The sequence below is a fragment of the Symphalangus syndactylus genome, chromosome 3 (assembly GCF_028878055.3).
Source record: "Symphalangus syndactylus isolate Jambi chromosome 3, NHGRI_mSymSyn1-v2.1_pri, whole genome shotgun sequence".
Lineage (NCBI taxonomy): Eukaryota > Metazoa > Chordata > Mammalia > Primates > Hylobatidae > Symphalangus > Symphalangus syndactylus.
In genome coordinates, this window is record NC_072425.2 from 123,621,356 (window position 1) to 123,639,641 (window position 18,286).

At 35.2% G+C, this 18,286-nt stretch overlaps 1 protein-coding gene across 3 annotated transcripts in view; it reads right to left on the minus strand.

The window, feature by feature from the left end:
* Positions 1-18,286, minus strand: part of GUCY1A2 (guanylate cyclase 1 soluble subunit alpha 2) — a 365,900-nt gene that overhangs the window by 126,871 nt on the left and 220,743 nt on the right. For all 3 annotated transcript variants that reach the window (XM_055272969.2, XM_055272968.2, XM_055272971.2), the window contains exon 5: positions 11,331-11,816. In XM_055272969.2, the coding sequence (XP_055128944.1) occupies positions 11,331-11,816 (486 nt within the window). The remainder of the gene's footprint in view (positions 1-11,330; positions 11,817-18,286) is intronic.

The following is an 18,286-nucleotide window of genomic DNA, read 5'->3' on the forward strand; positions in this document are numbered from 1 at the left end:
AAAGGGCTAATATCCAGAATCTACAAAGAACTCAAACAAATTTACAAGAAAAGAACAACCCCATGAACAAGTGGGCAAAGGATATGAACAGACGCTTCTCAAAAGAAGACATTTATGCAGCCAAAAAACACATGAAAAAATGCTCATCATCACTGGCCATCAGAGAAATGCAAATCAAAACCACAATGAGATACCATCTCACACCAGTTAGAATGGCGATCATTAAACAGTCAGGAAACAACAGGTGCTGGAGGGGATGTGGAGAAATAGGAACACTTTTATGCGGTTGGTGGGACTGTAAACTGGTTCAACCATTGTGGAAGACAGTGTGGCGATTCCTCAAGTTTCTAGAACTAGAAATACCATTTGACCCAGCCATCCCATTACTGGGTATATACCCAAAGGATTATAAATCATGCTGCTATAAAGACACATGCACACGTATGTTCACTGCGGCACTATTCACAATAGCAGACTTGCAACCAACCCAAATGTCCATCAATGATAGACTGGATTAAGAAAATGTGGTACATATACACCATGGAATACTATGCAGCCATAAAAAAGGATGAGTTCATGTCCTTTCTAGGGACATGGATGAAGCTGGAAACCATCATTCTGAGCAAACTATCTCAAGGACAGAAAACCAAACACCGCATGTTCTCACTCATATGTGGGAATTGAACAATGAGAACACTTGGACACAGGAAGGGGAACATCACACACCAGGGCCTGTTGTGGGGTAGGGGGAAGGGGGAGGGATAGCATTAGGAGATATACCTAATGTAAATGATGAGTTAATGGGTGCAGCACACCAACATGGCACATGTATACATATGTAACAAACCTGCATGTTATGCACATGTACCCTAGAACTTCAAGTATATATTTAAAAAAAAAGAATCTCATAGAATTAGGGGACCTACTGAAAGTTGTTCCTACCTGCTCCACCAAAAGGTTGTGGCATATCACTCCTGTGATCAGAGCATATGCTTCTGCCAGTCTATTTCATTGTTACAAACACGAATTTTCTTAAGGATCTTCTACTGTGCTGAAACTATTCTTTTAACTTTTGTACAAAGATCCTCTTTAACCTCCAGGAGCCAAAGAGAACAAGTATTTATGATATCCAACACATATTCAAAAATAGTGCACATTTGTTGAATACTTTAAAAAAGGAAACCTAGTTATATTTTTACCTCTAGGGTAGAATTCAAATTGCAATTTACAAATTCATGTTCATCTTCTAATTACTACATTGAGGGCCTCATGTTTGTAACAAGGACCTTTGGCTGATAGTTCTTTTCAGCCTCAAAATAGTCCTGTGACATACTATTGTTTTCATTTTAGAAAGATGAACTCTGACTAGTAATTTGTCAAAGTTGCTGGAGAGACCGTACCAATTTATAAATGAATAAATATCTCATTTTATGTATTAAAAGTAATGGCAAAACCCACAGTTACTTTTGCACTAACCTATAGTATATAAGTGCCAGAACAATTTTTTTGTCCTGGTTCTGCATCTAGGTAATTGGAAACACTAGCTATCTGACACATGAATGATTTAAACCATTGCTTTCTAAAATTCGAGCTTTTAACTAAATCAGAACTAAATTCAAGTAGCATCTGCAACTTACTAAACTCATCTTCAAAAGGGACACTTAGTATTTGATAGCACAACAGAGCGATCATACTTAATAATAATTTAATTGTACATTTTAAAAGGGTCTAACTGGATTGTTTGTAACACAAAAAGTAAATACTTGAGAGAATAGATACCCCATTTTCCACGATGTGATTATCACACATTGCATGCCTGTATCAAAACATCTCACGTACTCCATAAATACATACACCTACTATGTACCCACAAAAATTGAAATAAAAAATTTAAAAACACAGAAGAGACATCATAACACCTATTCCACAGGATTGTTCTGGAAAGTAAGTGAAATATCACAATTTAAAGCACTTAACACTGAGACTGGAACACAGTTTGTATTCAGTAAATGTGAATTCTGTTAGTTTCATTTTGCTTTCAGAAATTTTCACTTTTTAAATCACTGTTATTAAGTGATAAATAGTGGGAGAAGTATTTACGGCATTTCTACTATATAAAAGCATTAATTAAAGGTTTGTTTGTTTAAAAAAGGTAATAGAAACACCTGAATTCAGTGAGATTTGCATATTGCATTAAGGCTATCCTATCAGATAAGTGAGAGATAACGGTCCTGCCTGGAAAATCAATTTCCATTTTAGTAAACTCACCCTATGTACAAACTAAAAGCAAGTTGTTCATACCGTTCTGCTGAAGTGGTAGTGGCAAAGATAAATGAGCAGCTTGAGCTTAGACCTTAACTTCTTTACAGTTTATTGATACACAAAAGAGAGATACTGTGTAATAACACAATTAACTCTATAAGGCTAATGAAAATCTTTATTTTCATTAATGCATCAATGGGATGGTAGCATTTATTCTTTTTTTTTTTTTTTTTTTTTTTTTTGAGAGGGAGTCTCGCTCTGTCACCCAGGCTGGAGTGCAGTGGCGCGATCTCAGCTCACTGCAAGCTCCGCCTCCCGGGTTCACACCATTCTCCTGCCTCAGCCTCTCCGAGTAGCTGGGACTACAGGCACCCGCCACCACGCCTGGCTAATTTTTTTTGTATTTTTAGTAGAGACGGGGTTTCACTGTGGTCTCGATCTCCTGACGTCGTGATCCGCCTGCCTTGGCCTCCCAAAGTGCTGGGATTACAAGCGTGAGCCGCTGCACCCGGCAGCATTTATTCTTATTAGATACAGGAAATCCTAGCAATATGGACTAATCTACTTAGAGAACTTACTAGAGACTTGTATCATGAAGAAATTTCCACACTGCCTGTAGAAGTGATATACCTTCTCTTGGGATTTCATTCTGCTCAGGCTGCTATACCCAAACACCATAGACTGGGTGGCTTAAACAACAGGAATTTATTCCTTGTAGTTCTGGAGGCTGGAAAGTCCAAGATCAGGATGCCAGCCAATTCACTTCCCAGGTGAGGGCTCTCTTCCCAGCTTACAAGTGGCTGCCATCTTACTGTGTCCTCAAAGAGGAGAGAAAGCAAGTTCAAGTTACTTCTTATAATGATGCTAATTTCATCATTGAAGACCCCACCTTCAAGACCTCATCTAAACTTAATTAACTCCAAAATACTCTACCTCTAAATAATATCACATTAAGTAGGGCTTCAACATATGAATTTTGGGGGGTCATAAATATTCAGTTCATACTGTTTGTAAAAATCAAAAACATCAATCTGTTTGCAGTTGCCACCACTCTTTAGAAATTAAATATCAATAGGGAGAATAACCTCAAAACACTTTGAAAAATTCAGCAAGACACGGCATTAATATTAACTTCTGCTTAGCAACTGAAAGTATTTTAGCCTTCTGTCTTCAGAATATGCCACAACACTAAAAGAAATGTTCTCTGAATATAGAAGAAAAATAATTCAGGCTGCCATATTAGAATATAAGAAATAGACATTTGGGGTTCAGTTTCATAGTATTGGTCACAGACATCCCACGGGTCATTATGGCTTTCAGAAATATTGTCATCTTTATAAATTTCGTATTGTAATTCAGAGTATGCAGATGGAACCATCTTTAAGAATCTTTGAGGCCCCATGAAGATGACACAAATAATGCATTTCAGAAAGCTATTTATCTCCCTCCCTCCTTTTATTTCTCTATCCTTCCTTCACAGTCTTTGGCATACAATGCAATTCTAATAACCTAAAAGAATAAATCCAAATAAATAAGCATTTTATCTATTTCTAATAAGCGTTGGACACACAATGTTTATGTACATAAAAATGCCTGCACATGTACAACACACACACTCACACAGACACACGTGCTTCCCATATAGGACGAGATATACCTGTTTGGAAAGTAATAATAGCTAATATGTACATTTACTACCATGAAGCAGACACTGTTCTAAGCACTTTACATAAATCTCACTTAAAAGCTCACGAAATAAAACTATAAAGTGATAAAATTAGTCTCTTATTTACAGATAATAAAGTGAGGCAGAGAGATTAAATAAGCCATGAAAGGTGGAAAGATGAGAACTCCAACTAGTGCACTCAAGATAGCACTGGGATTCCACAGCCTTGGCTGAGTGGATTGAAAGAAACATATCTTACCCTTGCCTCTTCCTTATCTCCAACCAAAGTGCTCGCCAAAGGCAAATGTATAAATGAGATTAAACCCTCTTCAGGTAATTTTTACAGCATTATGGTATTTTGAAATTGACAATATAACTCCTCCCATAGAAAAGCTATCGGAACAGAATGCTTATCTGTGACTTTCACCTTACTTCCTAAAGCATATAAATGAGTTCTTTTCTATTCATTAAAATTGTTCTAAAAATACATGCTAATTTCCATAACATTTTTAAGGTTCTATGGAAGTCATGGCTCCTTATCAAACGAGTTGTAACTGTTTATTGACTGAATGAATGAGTTGAATAAATTTTTGACTTAAGAAATTCTTATTTCCTAACTAAAAAACATTGTTGCTTTGTTTCCAACAAAATATCAGTAAAAGCAAATGATGTTGGTATTGATGGAGACTACTGAAGAGAACGAACATAAATCTTAAAGTGCTCAATTTAAAAAGTGTGTGCACTGATCATTAAAGGAGAAAATATGTAAACCTTGGGGAAAAATGAAGCAGTTACTCTTTACTAAATGGAACTAGCATTTCATGCTGCAAATGATGTAAAATGGCATATACATATTTATAAAATTCCAACAATAACCTAAGTACCTACGTACTTTGAAAGGATTTCTGTTTTAAAACAAAACAAGGTGGAAGTGAAGCATTTCATTCTTCTGTGAAATCTAATTCGTGCTGAAGTGATGTCCTTGAGAATCTGTTGCATTTTCTGGAGGCTGGCTGAAGGTCCAGCGAAGAAGAGAGGGCTTTAGTAACTTCCTATCAAGTGGCAAGACAAATCAAAATTCTTGAGGCATAAAGCTGTGTAGCCCTAAAACTCTATGTCAGCAACATCTGTTTTCAGCTTTTACAAAGGAGGTTAAAGACGGGGATTTATGTCTGCTATAGCTCCTTAGCCAATGTACAAACTCAGCTGCTGTGAGTATATCGGTGAAAAGCCCCGGCAGTCTTCACCAAGATACCCAGACTAGAAGGGCTTGCCTGACTCTCAGTTTCCCTGGGATATTAACATGCACACTCAAAAGCAAACACTGATCACTTATATATAAGCTTATGCACAAGCGTCTCTATCATGGATATTTATCACTATTCATTTGCATTTTGTATTTATTTTTAGAATGTGCTATGGTTTGAATGTGTTCCTCAAAATTCATATGTTGTAAACTTAATCCTCAATACAAAAGTATTGAGCGTGGGACCTAATGGGAGGTGATGAATATGGAGCCACTATTTGAAGAGCTTGTAGGAATAGGTTCACTCTGCTCTCTCTTGCCCTTTTGCATTCACCCACATGGGGATATAGCAAGGAGACCCACACCAGATGCCAGCACCTTCATCTTGAACTTCCCAGTCTTAAGAACTGTGAGAGATTAAATTTCTGTTCTTTATAAATAACCCAGTCTCAGGTATACTATTATGACAGCACAAAATGTATTAAGACAGAATGTCTAGATTTTTTTTCCCACAAAGTGGTTAAGGAATTATAGTTAATAGGAGTCTATAGTTAACAGAAGACTAAAGCATAATAATATGCTGGCATAAATTAAATGAAACGTACATGTTCGTAATGGCTTTTCTGACCCCTTTAATTGGCATTATATTTATGGAGTTTGCAATTTATAAAGTTAACACAGTGTTTTCATTGGCCTTAAAAGACTTCTAGAAGAAGTCAATGTATCTAGTAATTTTCACACTGTATTAATTCCAAGAGTGTCCCCAAGCACATTTTCTGCATTTTCAAGGAGGGATATAACCAGCTCCTAACTCTAGTATCTCAGTGATTCTAATCCTGTTTTAGCATTTAAAAGCTCAGTGGACATCTCTATATCCTTTGATGAGGTTGCCATATTCAGTTCCCCTTTGACACTGTAGACTTGTCCTGTGCACCCTCTGATTCTAAGCTTAATTCTGTCCAGGGAAAAGACTCTGCTTCTTTATCAAAGTTTGTACTGATACCCATATTTATACTTTCTACCTAGACATGTTGCCTGGTTTCCAGTTCCTGTCATCTAGTCCCCTTGGGCCCAGTCCCAAGGTCTTATATTCCCTATGAGTGAGCCTGGATTTCCTACTTTGCTAATTGGCCTGAACTCTGCTTTTCCAGCTAGACTTATAATACTTGCATTTCCTTGCCAATATGAACTTTGTGTTGTTGTTTTTCAGATTTTTAACATCAGATTCCCTAATGTAATAGAATTTGGGTGCTGGTATTTCCTGGTTGCCCTATCTTGTCTTACTGTTTCTTCTTCCCAATCTAAACCTGACAATGTTTAATGCCATGGACATTTGCAAATCACACTTGAAGGCTGTGATGGGAATACTCTCCCCGCCACCTTTACTCTGACAGAGAAAACTATTTTTATCACTAATATATATTTTTTTGAGACGCAGTCTCACTCTGTTGCCCAGGCTGGAGTGCAGTGGCATGACCTCAGCTCACTGCAACCTCTACCGCCTCGGTTCAAGCAATTCTCCTGCCTCAGCCTCCTGACTAGTTGGGATTACAGGCACCCACCACCACGTCCAGCTGATTTTTGTATTTTTAGTAGAGAAAGGGTTTCACCAGACTGGCCAGGCTGGTCTCGAACTCCTGACCTCAGGCGATCCACCCAACTCGGCCTCCCAAAGTGCTGGGATTCCAGGTGTGAGCCACTGTGCCCGGCCATCACTAACATTTTTAGAGTTACCTGGGCAAGATGATTTTTAAAACCAGATCAACTTTTATTCCACTTCACTATTTAAAAAATATACCTCTTATTGCCTGCACCTGGGACCACTGCTCCCACAATACCTCTTTTGGTATGCTACTTTCCATAGGAGGAATGAAGACAGAGGTGCTGGCTGGTTTCTAACAAAGAGTAAAGATGGCAGACGGGAGAATCTCCAACTTGACAGTATAACTACAGTTATTGATTCTGTAATGTCATTTTTAAACAGTTTCCACTCTTTGTTTCTATCATTTCATCTTTGTCTAGATCACAGCCTAAATTGTACAAAAACTATAGGCTTTAGAATCAGACAAGTCTCAGTTCAAATTCTGACTTATGAGCTACGTTATCTGGATTTAACCTTTCCAAAACTCAGTTTTCTTATCTGAAAATGTACGTAATGCCACATGTTATTCAAGGAGGGATTAAATGAGATATTTTATTCTTTTCTAAAAAGCTCTGGGCCTACTAGGTATGTATGTATACACACACACACACACACACACACAATCACATAACACACATCCCTGTATGTCTAGATAGATACACCTGTCTGAGAAGTTCTAATGGCAGCTAATATTTACATTTACTACTATGTACCAGATGCTATTCTAAGCTCTTTGAGTATAGGAAAGCTCACTGAAATGCTTATAATGTAACTGTGAGACTGATGCACTGAATATCTTTATTTTATGGGGTATAGAACTGGAGAAAAGTCAAGTTAAATCGGTTAAAGGTGAAAAGATGGGAACGCTAAAGATTGTATTTAAAATAGCACTGGAACACTGCAACCACGGCAGAATGGAATCAGAGAAAGGCAAAGTCTTTCTCCCTGCTTATCTAAAATCAAAGGTTTTCCCAAAGACAAATGTAAAACAAAGCAAAATGTACACGAATTTGCTTCAATAGTCAATGCCATTATTATTATTATTATTATTATTATTATTTATATGCCATTGATTTACAAAATTAGATACTGGTTCTTTATGTTCATGTGAGAACAATCTGAGAAGCAAAATATTACATATGTTGTTTATGTTGACTTTTACTGAAAATTTGCCTTTCTAATTACAAGAGTAACAAAATTATAACCCAGGCTTCCTTCAATTTGCCTAGCTCTTACTTAGTATTCATACACCTGTAACATCTTGGTAGTTAAGCATTGGAAAGGCTTTCATTTTCTCAATGCTTGATATATACACAGCAAAATCCACAGCTTCTTCCTCAACCCTCTACTTTACAGAAAGCTTGATTATTTTAGCAGAATGGTCGTATTATGTCTTAATTTATCTGAATTCTACCACGAAATTATAATTCTTAACTCTATCATCTACCTGATGATAGGAAAACATGGAGTAATGACATGAAGAAGAGAGGGGCAACCACAAATTTAGAGACTAGTATCTCACGTCGTAGCACACTATGAAAGCCCCATGTGGGCCACTCCATCTAGTTCTTTTCTCTTGGCATTTAGTTTTACCTGGCTTCCTTTCACATTTCTAACATAAAAGGCGGGCTGTACCTTATTTTTCTCTGTGGTATGGTTATTCTACATAATTACCCAAATTCTATACATACTTTCAATCTAGCAAAACTTTTCATTTCATAAAATAAGATTCGTGGTCCTTACAAAAAATTCTACCACCTCTGGGATTCTTTGTTTCAACAGCCATTAAAAATTTAACAAACATAGTTTAAAATAGCACATGGTATATTTTCTAGAAAATACACTAGAATGTTTATGAAGATTACAAATCAGCCTGCTCAAACAGAAGTTTTCTAATTTATATCCCTCCTAATGCATTTCTCCCAATGTACTTCTTTTATCCTATACAGGACTAATATCTTTTTATTTGTCTTTCCCTCTCTGGCCAAACCATTATTGCTATGGATTTAGCATATATTGTATTTCCAGTCTGGATCTCCGAAACTCAACCTCCCTAATCCTGAATAAGCAGCCAAAGCTGCCCTATATACCTATCCTAGATACATGTACTTACTAGCTGTGATAGTTAATATTGAGTGTAAACGTCACTGGATTGAAGGATAAAAAATACTGTTCCTGGGTGTGTCTATGAGGGTGTTGCCAAAGGAGATTAACATTTGAGTCAATGGACTGAGAGAGGCAGACCCACCCTCAATCCAGGTGGGTACCATCTAATCAGCTGCCAGTGTGACTAGGATAAAAGCAGGCAGAGGAATGTGGAAGGACTAGACTGGCCTGAGTCCTTTGGCCTCCATCTTTCTTTTGTGCTGGATGCTTCCTGCCCTCAAACATTGGACTCCAGGTTCTTTAGCTTTTGGACTCTTGGACCTACACTGGTGGTTTGCTTAGGGTTCTCAAGCCTTCGGCCACAGACTGAAGGCTGGGCTGTCGGCTTCCCTACTTTTTGAGGTTTTGGAACTCGGACTGGCTTCCTTGCTCCTCAACTTGCAGATAGCCTATGGTGGGATTCCACCTTGTGACTGTGTGAGTCAATACTCCTTAATAAACTCCCTTTCATATATACATCTATCCAATTAGTCCCGTCCCTCTAGAGAACGCTGATTAATACACTAGCATTGAAGATATGTTAAGAACACCAAGCCCTGGAATCTTATTTAGTTGTAATTAATTGCAAAATTTCCTAAACAAGTTTAGTTTAAGAAAAGTTGTGAACTAGAATTATTATGTGTGTATGTGTGTATATATATTTATATAAACATTTTGTAAGTTAAAACTTGTTGATTATTATTCATGACTATATGAAACTGTCCATGGTTTAATAATATATAGGAAAATTTGAAGATCACACAGAGTATTTCTACTGTTTTTCTGTGAGATGTCCTAGCTTATATCAAGCGAATGAATGCTTGATGTCTAAGAAATCAAATCATATTTTAAAACCTTGAGCCTGTTTTGGCATACTCAGAAGCATCACATTTCTTCTTTTCTCAAAATCTAACTGATACTTATGTTTGTCAGGGATTCCCGTGTTTTTTCCAGAGAATAATTTATTTACTTATTATCATTCTCATTTAGTTGTAAAAACTTAGGGCTAAAACAAAACAAAACAAAACAAACAACATGACTGCTTTAACTGGAGGAAGCGAACACTGCAAAGCAGTAGTTTAGAGGGAAAAGATTGGTTGTTGCAGAGACTGGTGTAATAGTGCCCCAAGTATGGAGGAAGGAAAGTGTTGCCAAATTCAGCTGATCTCCTCTGTCCTGGAAGTGACAGTTTAACATTATAGTATCTCTCTGGTTTAGAATCAGACATTTGGCTACCCTGCTGTAAATTATATGCCAATAAATTATAAGGGAGTTAAAGATAATTTATAAGAACTTAATTTTCTATAACAAGGAAAATCCCTCATACATACTTCATACTGAATGTTTACCACTCAAGAGATTCAATTAAAATATTTAACATTGGCTATATAGTCTACATAATGAAACTAAAGAGCTCCTTTCCCCAAGAAGACACGCCTTCATAAAAACACCCTCTGGATGATAATATAAAATTTACAAAGTGAATCAGACAGGTTGTTTCCAAATCTGCTTATGTGAAGATCATACTATAAAAATAAGTAGCTGGTCAATATGTATTAGTAAAGAAGCAAATAAAAACTGCAGTTCACAACTATTTATACTAAAAGTACTTGATTCCCTTCATATAAAAAAAACCCTATGCCCTGACATTGTGCAATCTACGTAAGATTCTAGGTAAAGTTGTAGAGTTATTGATTAGGTAGATATGGAGCTAAATGACTCAAAATATTGCTATGATCTTAATAAGAAATTAATAAGGAGTTCACCAAATCAAACCAATATTGGTGGTTGGCACCAATTTTGGAAATTTTTCCATTATGTAGCTTGGAAAATTAAGGTACTTCCTCAAAAACTCATTAGTCATTTGAGCAATAGCTAGAGTATTTACATATAGGTTTTTTTAGAATTAAAGAGATCTCACTTAATAATGCAGTGCAAAATACTGATTAGCCATATTTGACAATACAATGCATGTTTTAATATAACTTGCTATTTCTTTTTAACTGTCAAAATAAAATTCTTAGTTTATATTGGAACCCCATTTTCCAAGCAAGAATAATTATGTGGTAAAAGCTGCCTAGAATTCAACAAGTTTAATTTTTTTAATAAAAATAAACTTAGAGGAGTAGCTATATATAATTTTTCCTTACTGAGCAATATCATGATTCTTCACAGTTATCTATGTCAATACAAATGAACTCATATTGAAAGTTTACTCATAAAGAAGAAATACCTGTATTATCTAGAAAGATTTCTAAATTAAAGAGTTGTCAATTATTTAGTATCAAGTTTAAGTAAAAACATCAATTTAATTAACATGACAATCTACTATTAAATACATATATATATAAGTAACTAAACTCCCTTACCTTATAAATATCCAAAAATCCACACTGGTGGTCAAATCTGGTGTACAGTTCATTCAGCATGCTGATTACTTGCATGGGAGTACACTGGGCACATATGGCTGTGAAGCCAACAATGTCTGAAAAGAGCATGGTGACATCATCAAACTTTCTGGCCTGTACTTGCTGTCCTTGCCACAATTGCTGGGCTACATCACCAGGGAAAATAGAATATAGAAGATCCACTGTCTTCTTTTTCTCTTCTTCCAGGGCCTGGTGAGTTCTTTCTAAAGTTGCCTTTAATTTATCCATCCTTTTCTTCAGCCCATCTTGGGCCTTTGCCTGCTCACCAACCAAAATGACATCTCGGGTGGCATCATGGATAGGGATGTCTGAGAGATGTAGCCCTCGGCCCATGAGTTCATCCAACTTGTCCACACACGGAGAACCCAAAAATAAAATGGAATTTGATTCTGGAACATGGATCATTTGTCCTTTGACTTCCATCACCTGTGAAATTAGCATGGAATTTTGATCAGTACTCTTCACATAGTAGATTCACAAAATTTAATGTATTATCTGATGAATAGAAAGAAAAAATGTTTTATTAGCAATACTGAGTTACTGCATTCATATAAGCAAATTTAAATCTGATTTTCAGCCAGTTTAAAATTCATGGTTCTGAAGAGAAACAATTGTTTTATATCTCACTCAGCTACTTTCTAAAGACAATAATGAAATGGAAAGTGAGATCAGTGAAAAATGAAACAGGAAAACATTTTTTATTCAAGATGACACTCCAAGGTACATCATGAAACTGGTTTATGAGCCAATTCTAAAGCTTTCAGCCTGCTAAATAATAATAAAATTATGGTAAATCTATCTGTCAAAATAACTATATTTAACAGTCATTAAAATAATACCCCTTTCAGAAAATAAATCCAGGAGGTTAAAATGAATCAAAATAATTGTTTGGCCTTATGTAAATCATTTTTCAACTATTATAGTACTTTGAAAATGTACTAGTCATTGCACTTGTTAGATTAGTGGACAGTTCTCTTATTCTTAAAAATAAAAATATAAACCAGATATTAAGCTAGCATTATCAGAAAATATCACTCAACTAGCATGTTCATGTAAGCTAAAAATAAATGAAAAAATATTAATTATAATACTAAAAGAATTTGGGTCATATGATAAAGAATCTGAGGGTAAAGTAATTTAAATCTATTCCTCTTTTCTATGCTCTTTCACTGGAGAATTTAGGGAACTGAGATTTAGTGGGAAACTTAGTGAACACAAGCTTATGCCCGGCAGCCTAATGAACACCTTCAGAGGGCACAAACAACGAGCACCAGTAGAAAAAGAAGGTGAAGCTGGGGTATGGCTACAACTATAACTATTTGGATTGGACTAAGGTTAAACTAAGCACACCTGGAGAAGAAGCTAGTTGTAATTACTTAGAAAGAATAGGCTAAAAGTCGACCAGTTGGGACTGTGCATCAGTTTCATCTATGTTCCACTACCACATGGAATGTGCTCAATACATGTATTTTCCTGTCTTCTTTATAGCTAAATAGTTAAGCTAGTTGATAAAAACTGGTGGCACTGAACAAATATGGAATAAACTATTGGGATTTGGATTTTTAAGTCTGTTAACATTTTTACTTTTCTCCCTTGTACCATTCACCAAGATCTTGTTTATATAAGAAAATAAAATGGAATCTTGCTTGATGTTATAATTTTTATGGAATTAAATGCTCACTTTACCTTATGTAAAATTTCTGCTGAAGTTCAATATTTCATCCTTTTATTTATATTACTCGTATTTATTCACTAAAATATTGATTATTTTCTATTTACTAGTAATGCTCTGCTCTGGATGATAAGGATAGAAAGATAAAATATGGTTCCCCTTTTCAAACGTATCACAGTACAGTGGAGAACCAAATCTATATCGGCCAGAGAATAGGAGGAGGAAGACATTCTAAATTCACCACTTAAAATAGGCTCTCAAAATACTGCAGGCTATGGTTTGAGTAAAAAGAAAATAATTGTCCTGTAAAATATTTACAGATTGTTTTGTATATGTTTCGTATGTTCTTTGGGGGAGGAGTGTTGCTAGTAATACATACTTTCTTGTTATTAGGATCTTAAGGGCATGGTAAGGAAGATACACATAATGTAAAATCCCATAGTTTAAAAATTATTATATAAATTTTTTTAAGATTGACATGAGTGCAAAAATCTTGATAAGCTTAATAGAGTTAATCATATTTTTAAATGGCAATGATAACATCTGATACTCATATATTTAAACATCTATGTAGTCTCTCCCTCTTCACATTTCTTTCCAATTACTTCTTTTTTCCTTCTACATCTTGCTTTCTTCTTTCTTCTCCCTTGCTTCTTGGAGTTACACATTTTTCACCCTCCTCTCTTTATTTGGTGTTTGTCTCTCCTTCTTCTGGTCTCTCTTCTTCATCGCTTGGACTCTATCATTTTTTTTCCATTGGTTCCTGTTTTTCTTTCTCTTTTCTTCCTAGGTACCAACTTTAACATTTACCATCACAACTAGACGTTATTCTCTTTTGCCTTTATCATCTCCATCTTAATTTTAAATATGGAATCAGTGTATGTATGTATGCATAAATTAATATATATTATTTCCTATATGTAATACATTTTAAATATTAATTTATAAAAAGTCTAAATTGAATAGTTCACATTCCTGTCTCAAAAATATAAGACACCAAATATGTCCTTGATTTATATGTGGCCATTAGTTTGTTTTCTGAATCTCTACATAAACAGACCCTGAAACAAGAAAAAGTTGTTGATTGCCTACACTACAGAAAAACAATTCATAGACGATAAGCCCAAACAAATAAAGTAAATAACTTCCTTTTCAATATTTTCTATCAGTGAACTTTTTATTTAATAAATGGGCAGATTCAATGGCACCATCTGTATCTCTGTCACCAATGAATTTTTACTTTAATTGGAAAATAATATAAATTATCCTTCTTGAATTATGTTTCTCATAAATTCAGAAATTCATCATTATTTGCATTTATTAACTTAGCAATAAGCAAAACTATTATAAGAACTACATATTTGTATGTAAAAGAACTGTGGAAAATTGCTTAAAATATAAACATCTATCTAAGGTTTTATTGCATCTTACATCATATTGAAGTTTCAATGAGATAGCACAGATGACATCAGAAAAAAAAATTGTCATAACATTTGTCAGATTTCAGAAATTGGCAAGCATAACAAAGGGGAGTATTTTGCTCTGAGCTATAGTAAAGGGTTAAATGTCATACTATCACAAACCTTGGTTGTCAGGTTCTGTTAAACTATCTGCATTATTTCTTTTTTCATTTTACTTTTATACTCGGTTGGGGGGTACATGTGCAGGTTTGTTATATAGGTAAATTCATGTCATGGGGGTTTGCTGTATGTTAATGCACGATAGTTCTATGAAAATATTTACCACTGTTATCAATAAGTAATCAGAATTGAGTAAGTCCAGGTCATGTAACTGCACATTACATGTTTTATATTTTTGCATATCTTGAGCATGGCCTAATCCATGCTCTCATGGAGCTTCAAGTATTATAAGAAAATCATTTGATGCAGTGTTACATAATAGTTTGAAAAGAAGGATTTGGAAGAAGTCAGGCCTGAATTTGAATTTCAACTCTCCTGACAATTAAGTGAGAAAACTGACCTACGTTCAGTTCCTTATCCTTTCAAAGCCTCAGTTTCCTTATCTATAAACTGGAAAAGATGATAATGATGTTGAGGAAGCTGATGCCTGTAGCTAACTCAACACATCTGTGAGTACTTGCTATTGCCCATGTACTGTGCTGAGTTCTTAATTAATACTTAATTTATACTTTGTTACTGAATTTTACTCTTTTGCTAGCTATCACTATCCTCAGTTTTAAGATTTAGGGAGGTTAAGAGATTTGTTAAGAATGCACAGCTAATAAGCAGTAAGGTCAACACTCAAACCCAAACTGGACTGACTCCAAAGGAAACACTCTTAACCACTGTGGAAGCCTGATGGTGAAGGAGAGAGAAGCGAAGCAATTACAATTTTAAATATAAATCAATGTGATGGCAAAACAATCTTAAAGAGATGTTCACAATGGGCTGTTGAAAAGAGAGAAGTTGTTGCTACAGATATAGATGTAGCTGCTGATATAGATTTGCATGACTATTCTTTAAAATTCAGTTCAGTAACAAAAAATGGGCACTTCTAGATTTGGTTTCTGGTCTTTCAGATCCCTGCAATGTAATTTATGAAAGCACAAACAGAATGATATGTCCCCAGTGCTCCAATAATTAAAGGGGCTTCCAGAAGGGCTATTGCTCTCACAGAGCAACATTTGCTTTCAAAGAACTAGCTCTAGCTAAAAAAGCAGGAGACAGTGCCCAGCCTGAGATGCTTCCATGTCCTTAATGTCCTGATATTCTCCCTCTCACACCCACCATCACTCACTACCCAAGAAATTGTATGGCTAGAGTCACCAGCAAGAGAAATTTTGCACAACAAATGCCCAGCTAGGAATCACTCTTCATCCACATGGGCTGAAAAATCCCCTCCATATAGAGACATAAGGATATCTGACCTGGAGAAGCTTGCTCTGCACCCTCAAGCAGCATTACCAAGGACAGTGGGAGCCATGAGGCATGAAATAAACCAAGATGAAAATAGCACCACATAACCTCTGAAAATTACACAGTCATTGCAACTAAAACCCACAAAAGTAGGCCAGGACCTACATGCCAAACCTAAATAGAGGAATTGACTGTTAAAATAAAAATTTTAAATAAAATCTAGAGTCTCCTAACACAATACCCAAATTATCAAAAATATAATAGAAAGTCAACCATCATAATAAGAATCATAATAAGAACCAAGAAAATCACAACTTGAATGAGAAACGACAATCGATTGATGCCAACACTACAATAAATCAGATGTTGGAATTATCTGTCAAGAATTTTGAAGAGGGCGTAAGAAAATATTTCAACGAGCAATTATAAATTCTTTTTAAATGAATTTTTAAAACACAAAATCTCAGTAAAGCAATAGAAATATAAAAATAACCAATGGAAATTATACAACTCAAAAATACAGCAACAAAAATAGAAAACATGCTGGGTGGGCTCAAAATTAGAATAGAGATGACAGAGGATAGAATCAGTGAATTGAGGACAGCTTAATATAATTTACTCAATCTGAACAACAGAGAAAATAGGCTGAAAAAAAAAGTCTTAGGGATCTTTAGGACAATAAAAAAGAAATCCACATTCATATCCTAAGAGTTCCAAAAGTATAGGGGAAAGTAAGGTTGAAATAGTATTTGAATAAACTATAGATGAAGACGTCTTAAATTTGGTGAAAGACATAAACCCACAGATTCAACTATATGGATTCTAAATAAGGATAAACTCAAAAGAATTCACTCCAAGATACATCATAGTTAAACTTCTGAAAATTAAATCCAAAGAAAAGAATCCTGAAAGCAGCCAGAGAAACATGACACATTACTTACAGGAAACACCAATTTGAATGGCAGCTGATTTGTCATCTAAAATTATAGAGGCCAGAAGAAAGTAGCACATTGTTTTTCAAAAACTGAAAAAGAACTGTCAACTGTGAATTCTACATCTGGGGAAACTATCCTCCAAGAATTAAGTGGGGTGAAAGGACATCTGCAGACAAACAAAAACTAAAAATCTTTGTCCTAGCAGATCTACTCTTAAAGAATGGCTAAAGAAAGGTCTTTAAACAGAAAGAAAAAGATAACAGAAAAAAATCTTTGAGCACCAGGAAGGAAGAAAAGGAACAGAAGGACTAGAAATATGAGTAAATACATAGATTATCTTCTCCTCATGAGTTGTCTAAATCATATGTGATGACTGAGACAAATATGATAATATTATACATTCTGATACTTTGATCATGAGTGGCCTCACAAGAGGAAGGCAGAGGGAGACCAAATATGCACACACACACACACACACAAACACACACACACACACCACACACAAAGGAGAAGGTGACATGAACAAAGAGACATAGATTGGAGTGATGTGACCTCAAGCCAAGAAACCTCAAGACCTGCCAGCAGCCACAAAAAGCTAGAAGAAGCAAGAAACGGATTCTACCCCAGAGCCTCTGGAGATAGCATAGTCCTTTTGACACTTTGACTTCTGGCATGCAGGACTATGAAAAAATAAATTTATGTTGTTTTAAGCTACCAAGTTTGTGGTAACTTGTTACAGTAGCCATAGAAAACTGATACCTTAACAACAAAATCTACAAATACGATCTAATTGATATCTAAAATAATTTGACAATCCAAAAACAGCAGAATACTCGTTCTTTAAAAGAAAAAAAAAAACCCAAGGAGATCATGGAACATATACCAACCAAATCCTAGGCCATAAAAAAACACCAGAATAAATTTCAAAAGTTGAAATTGTACAGAATATGTTAACTAGGTGAAATAATACTAGAAATCAATAACTGAGACAACAGAAAAATCCCTAACAATGTGAAAATGAAACAACACTTTTCTACACAATTCATTTTAAAAGAGGAATTGTTAAGAGAAATTAAATTGCATAAAATGAAATCAAAATGGAAATACAGCATATTAAAATAAGTAGCATGCAGCCAAAGCAGTGAAGAGAGTGCTTATAATCAAGGTGAGAACAAATCACGAATCAATAATCCAAGTGTCTACCTCAGAAAACGAAAAATATAAGAGCAAAATAAACCCAATGCAAGCAGAAGGGAGGAAACAAAAACCATAAGAGAGGTAATCAATGAAATTACAAACAGGAAAACAATAAAGAAAATGAGCAAAAAAATGGTTTCTTTGAACAAACATCAATAAAATCAGTAAAGTCTAGCAACACTGATGAAAATGACAGCTAAGTAAACAAAAATCAAC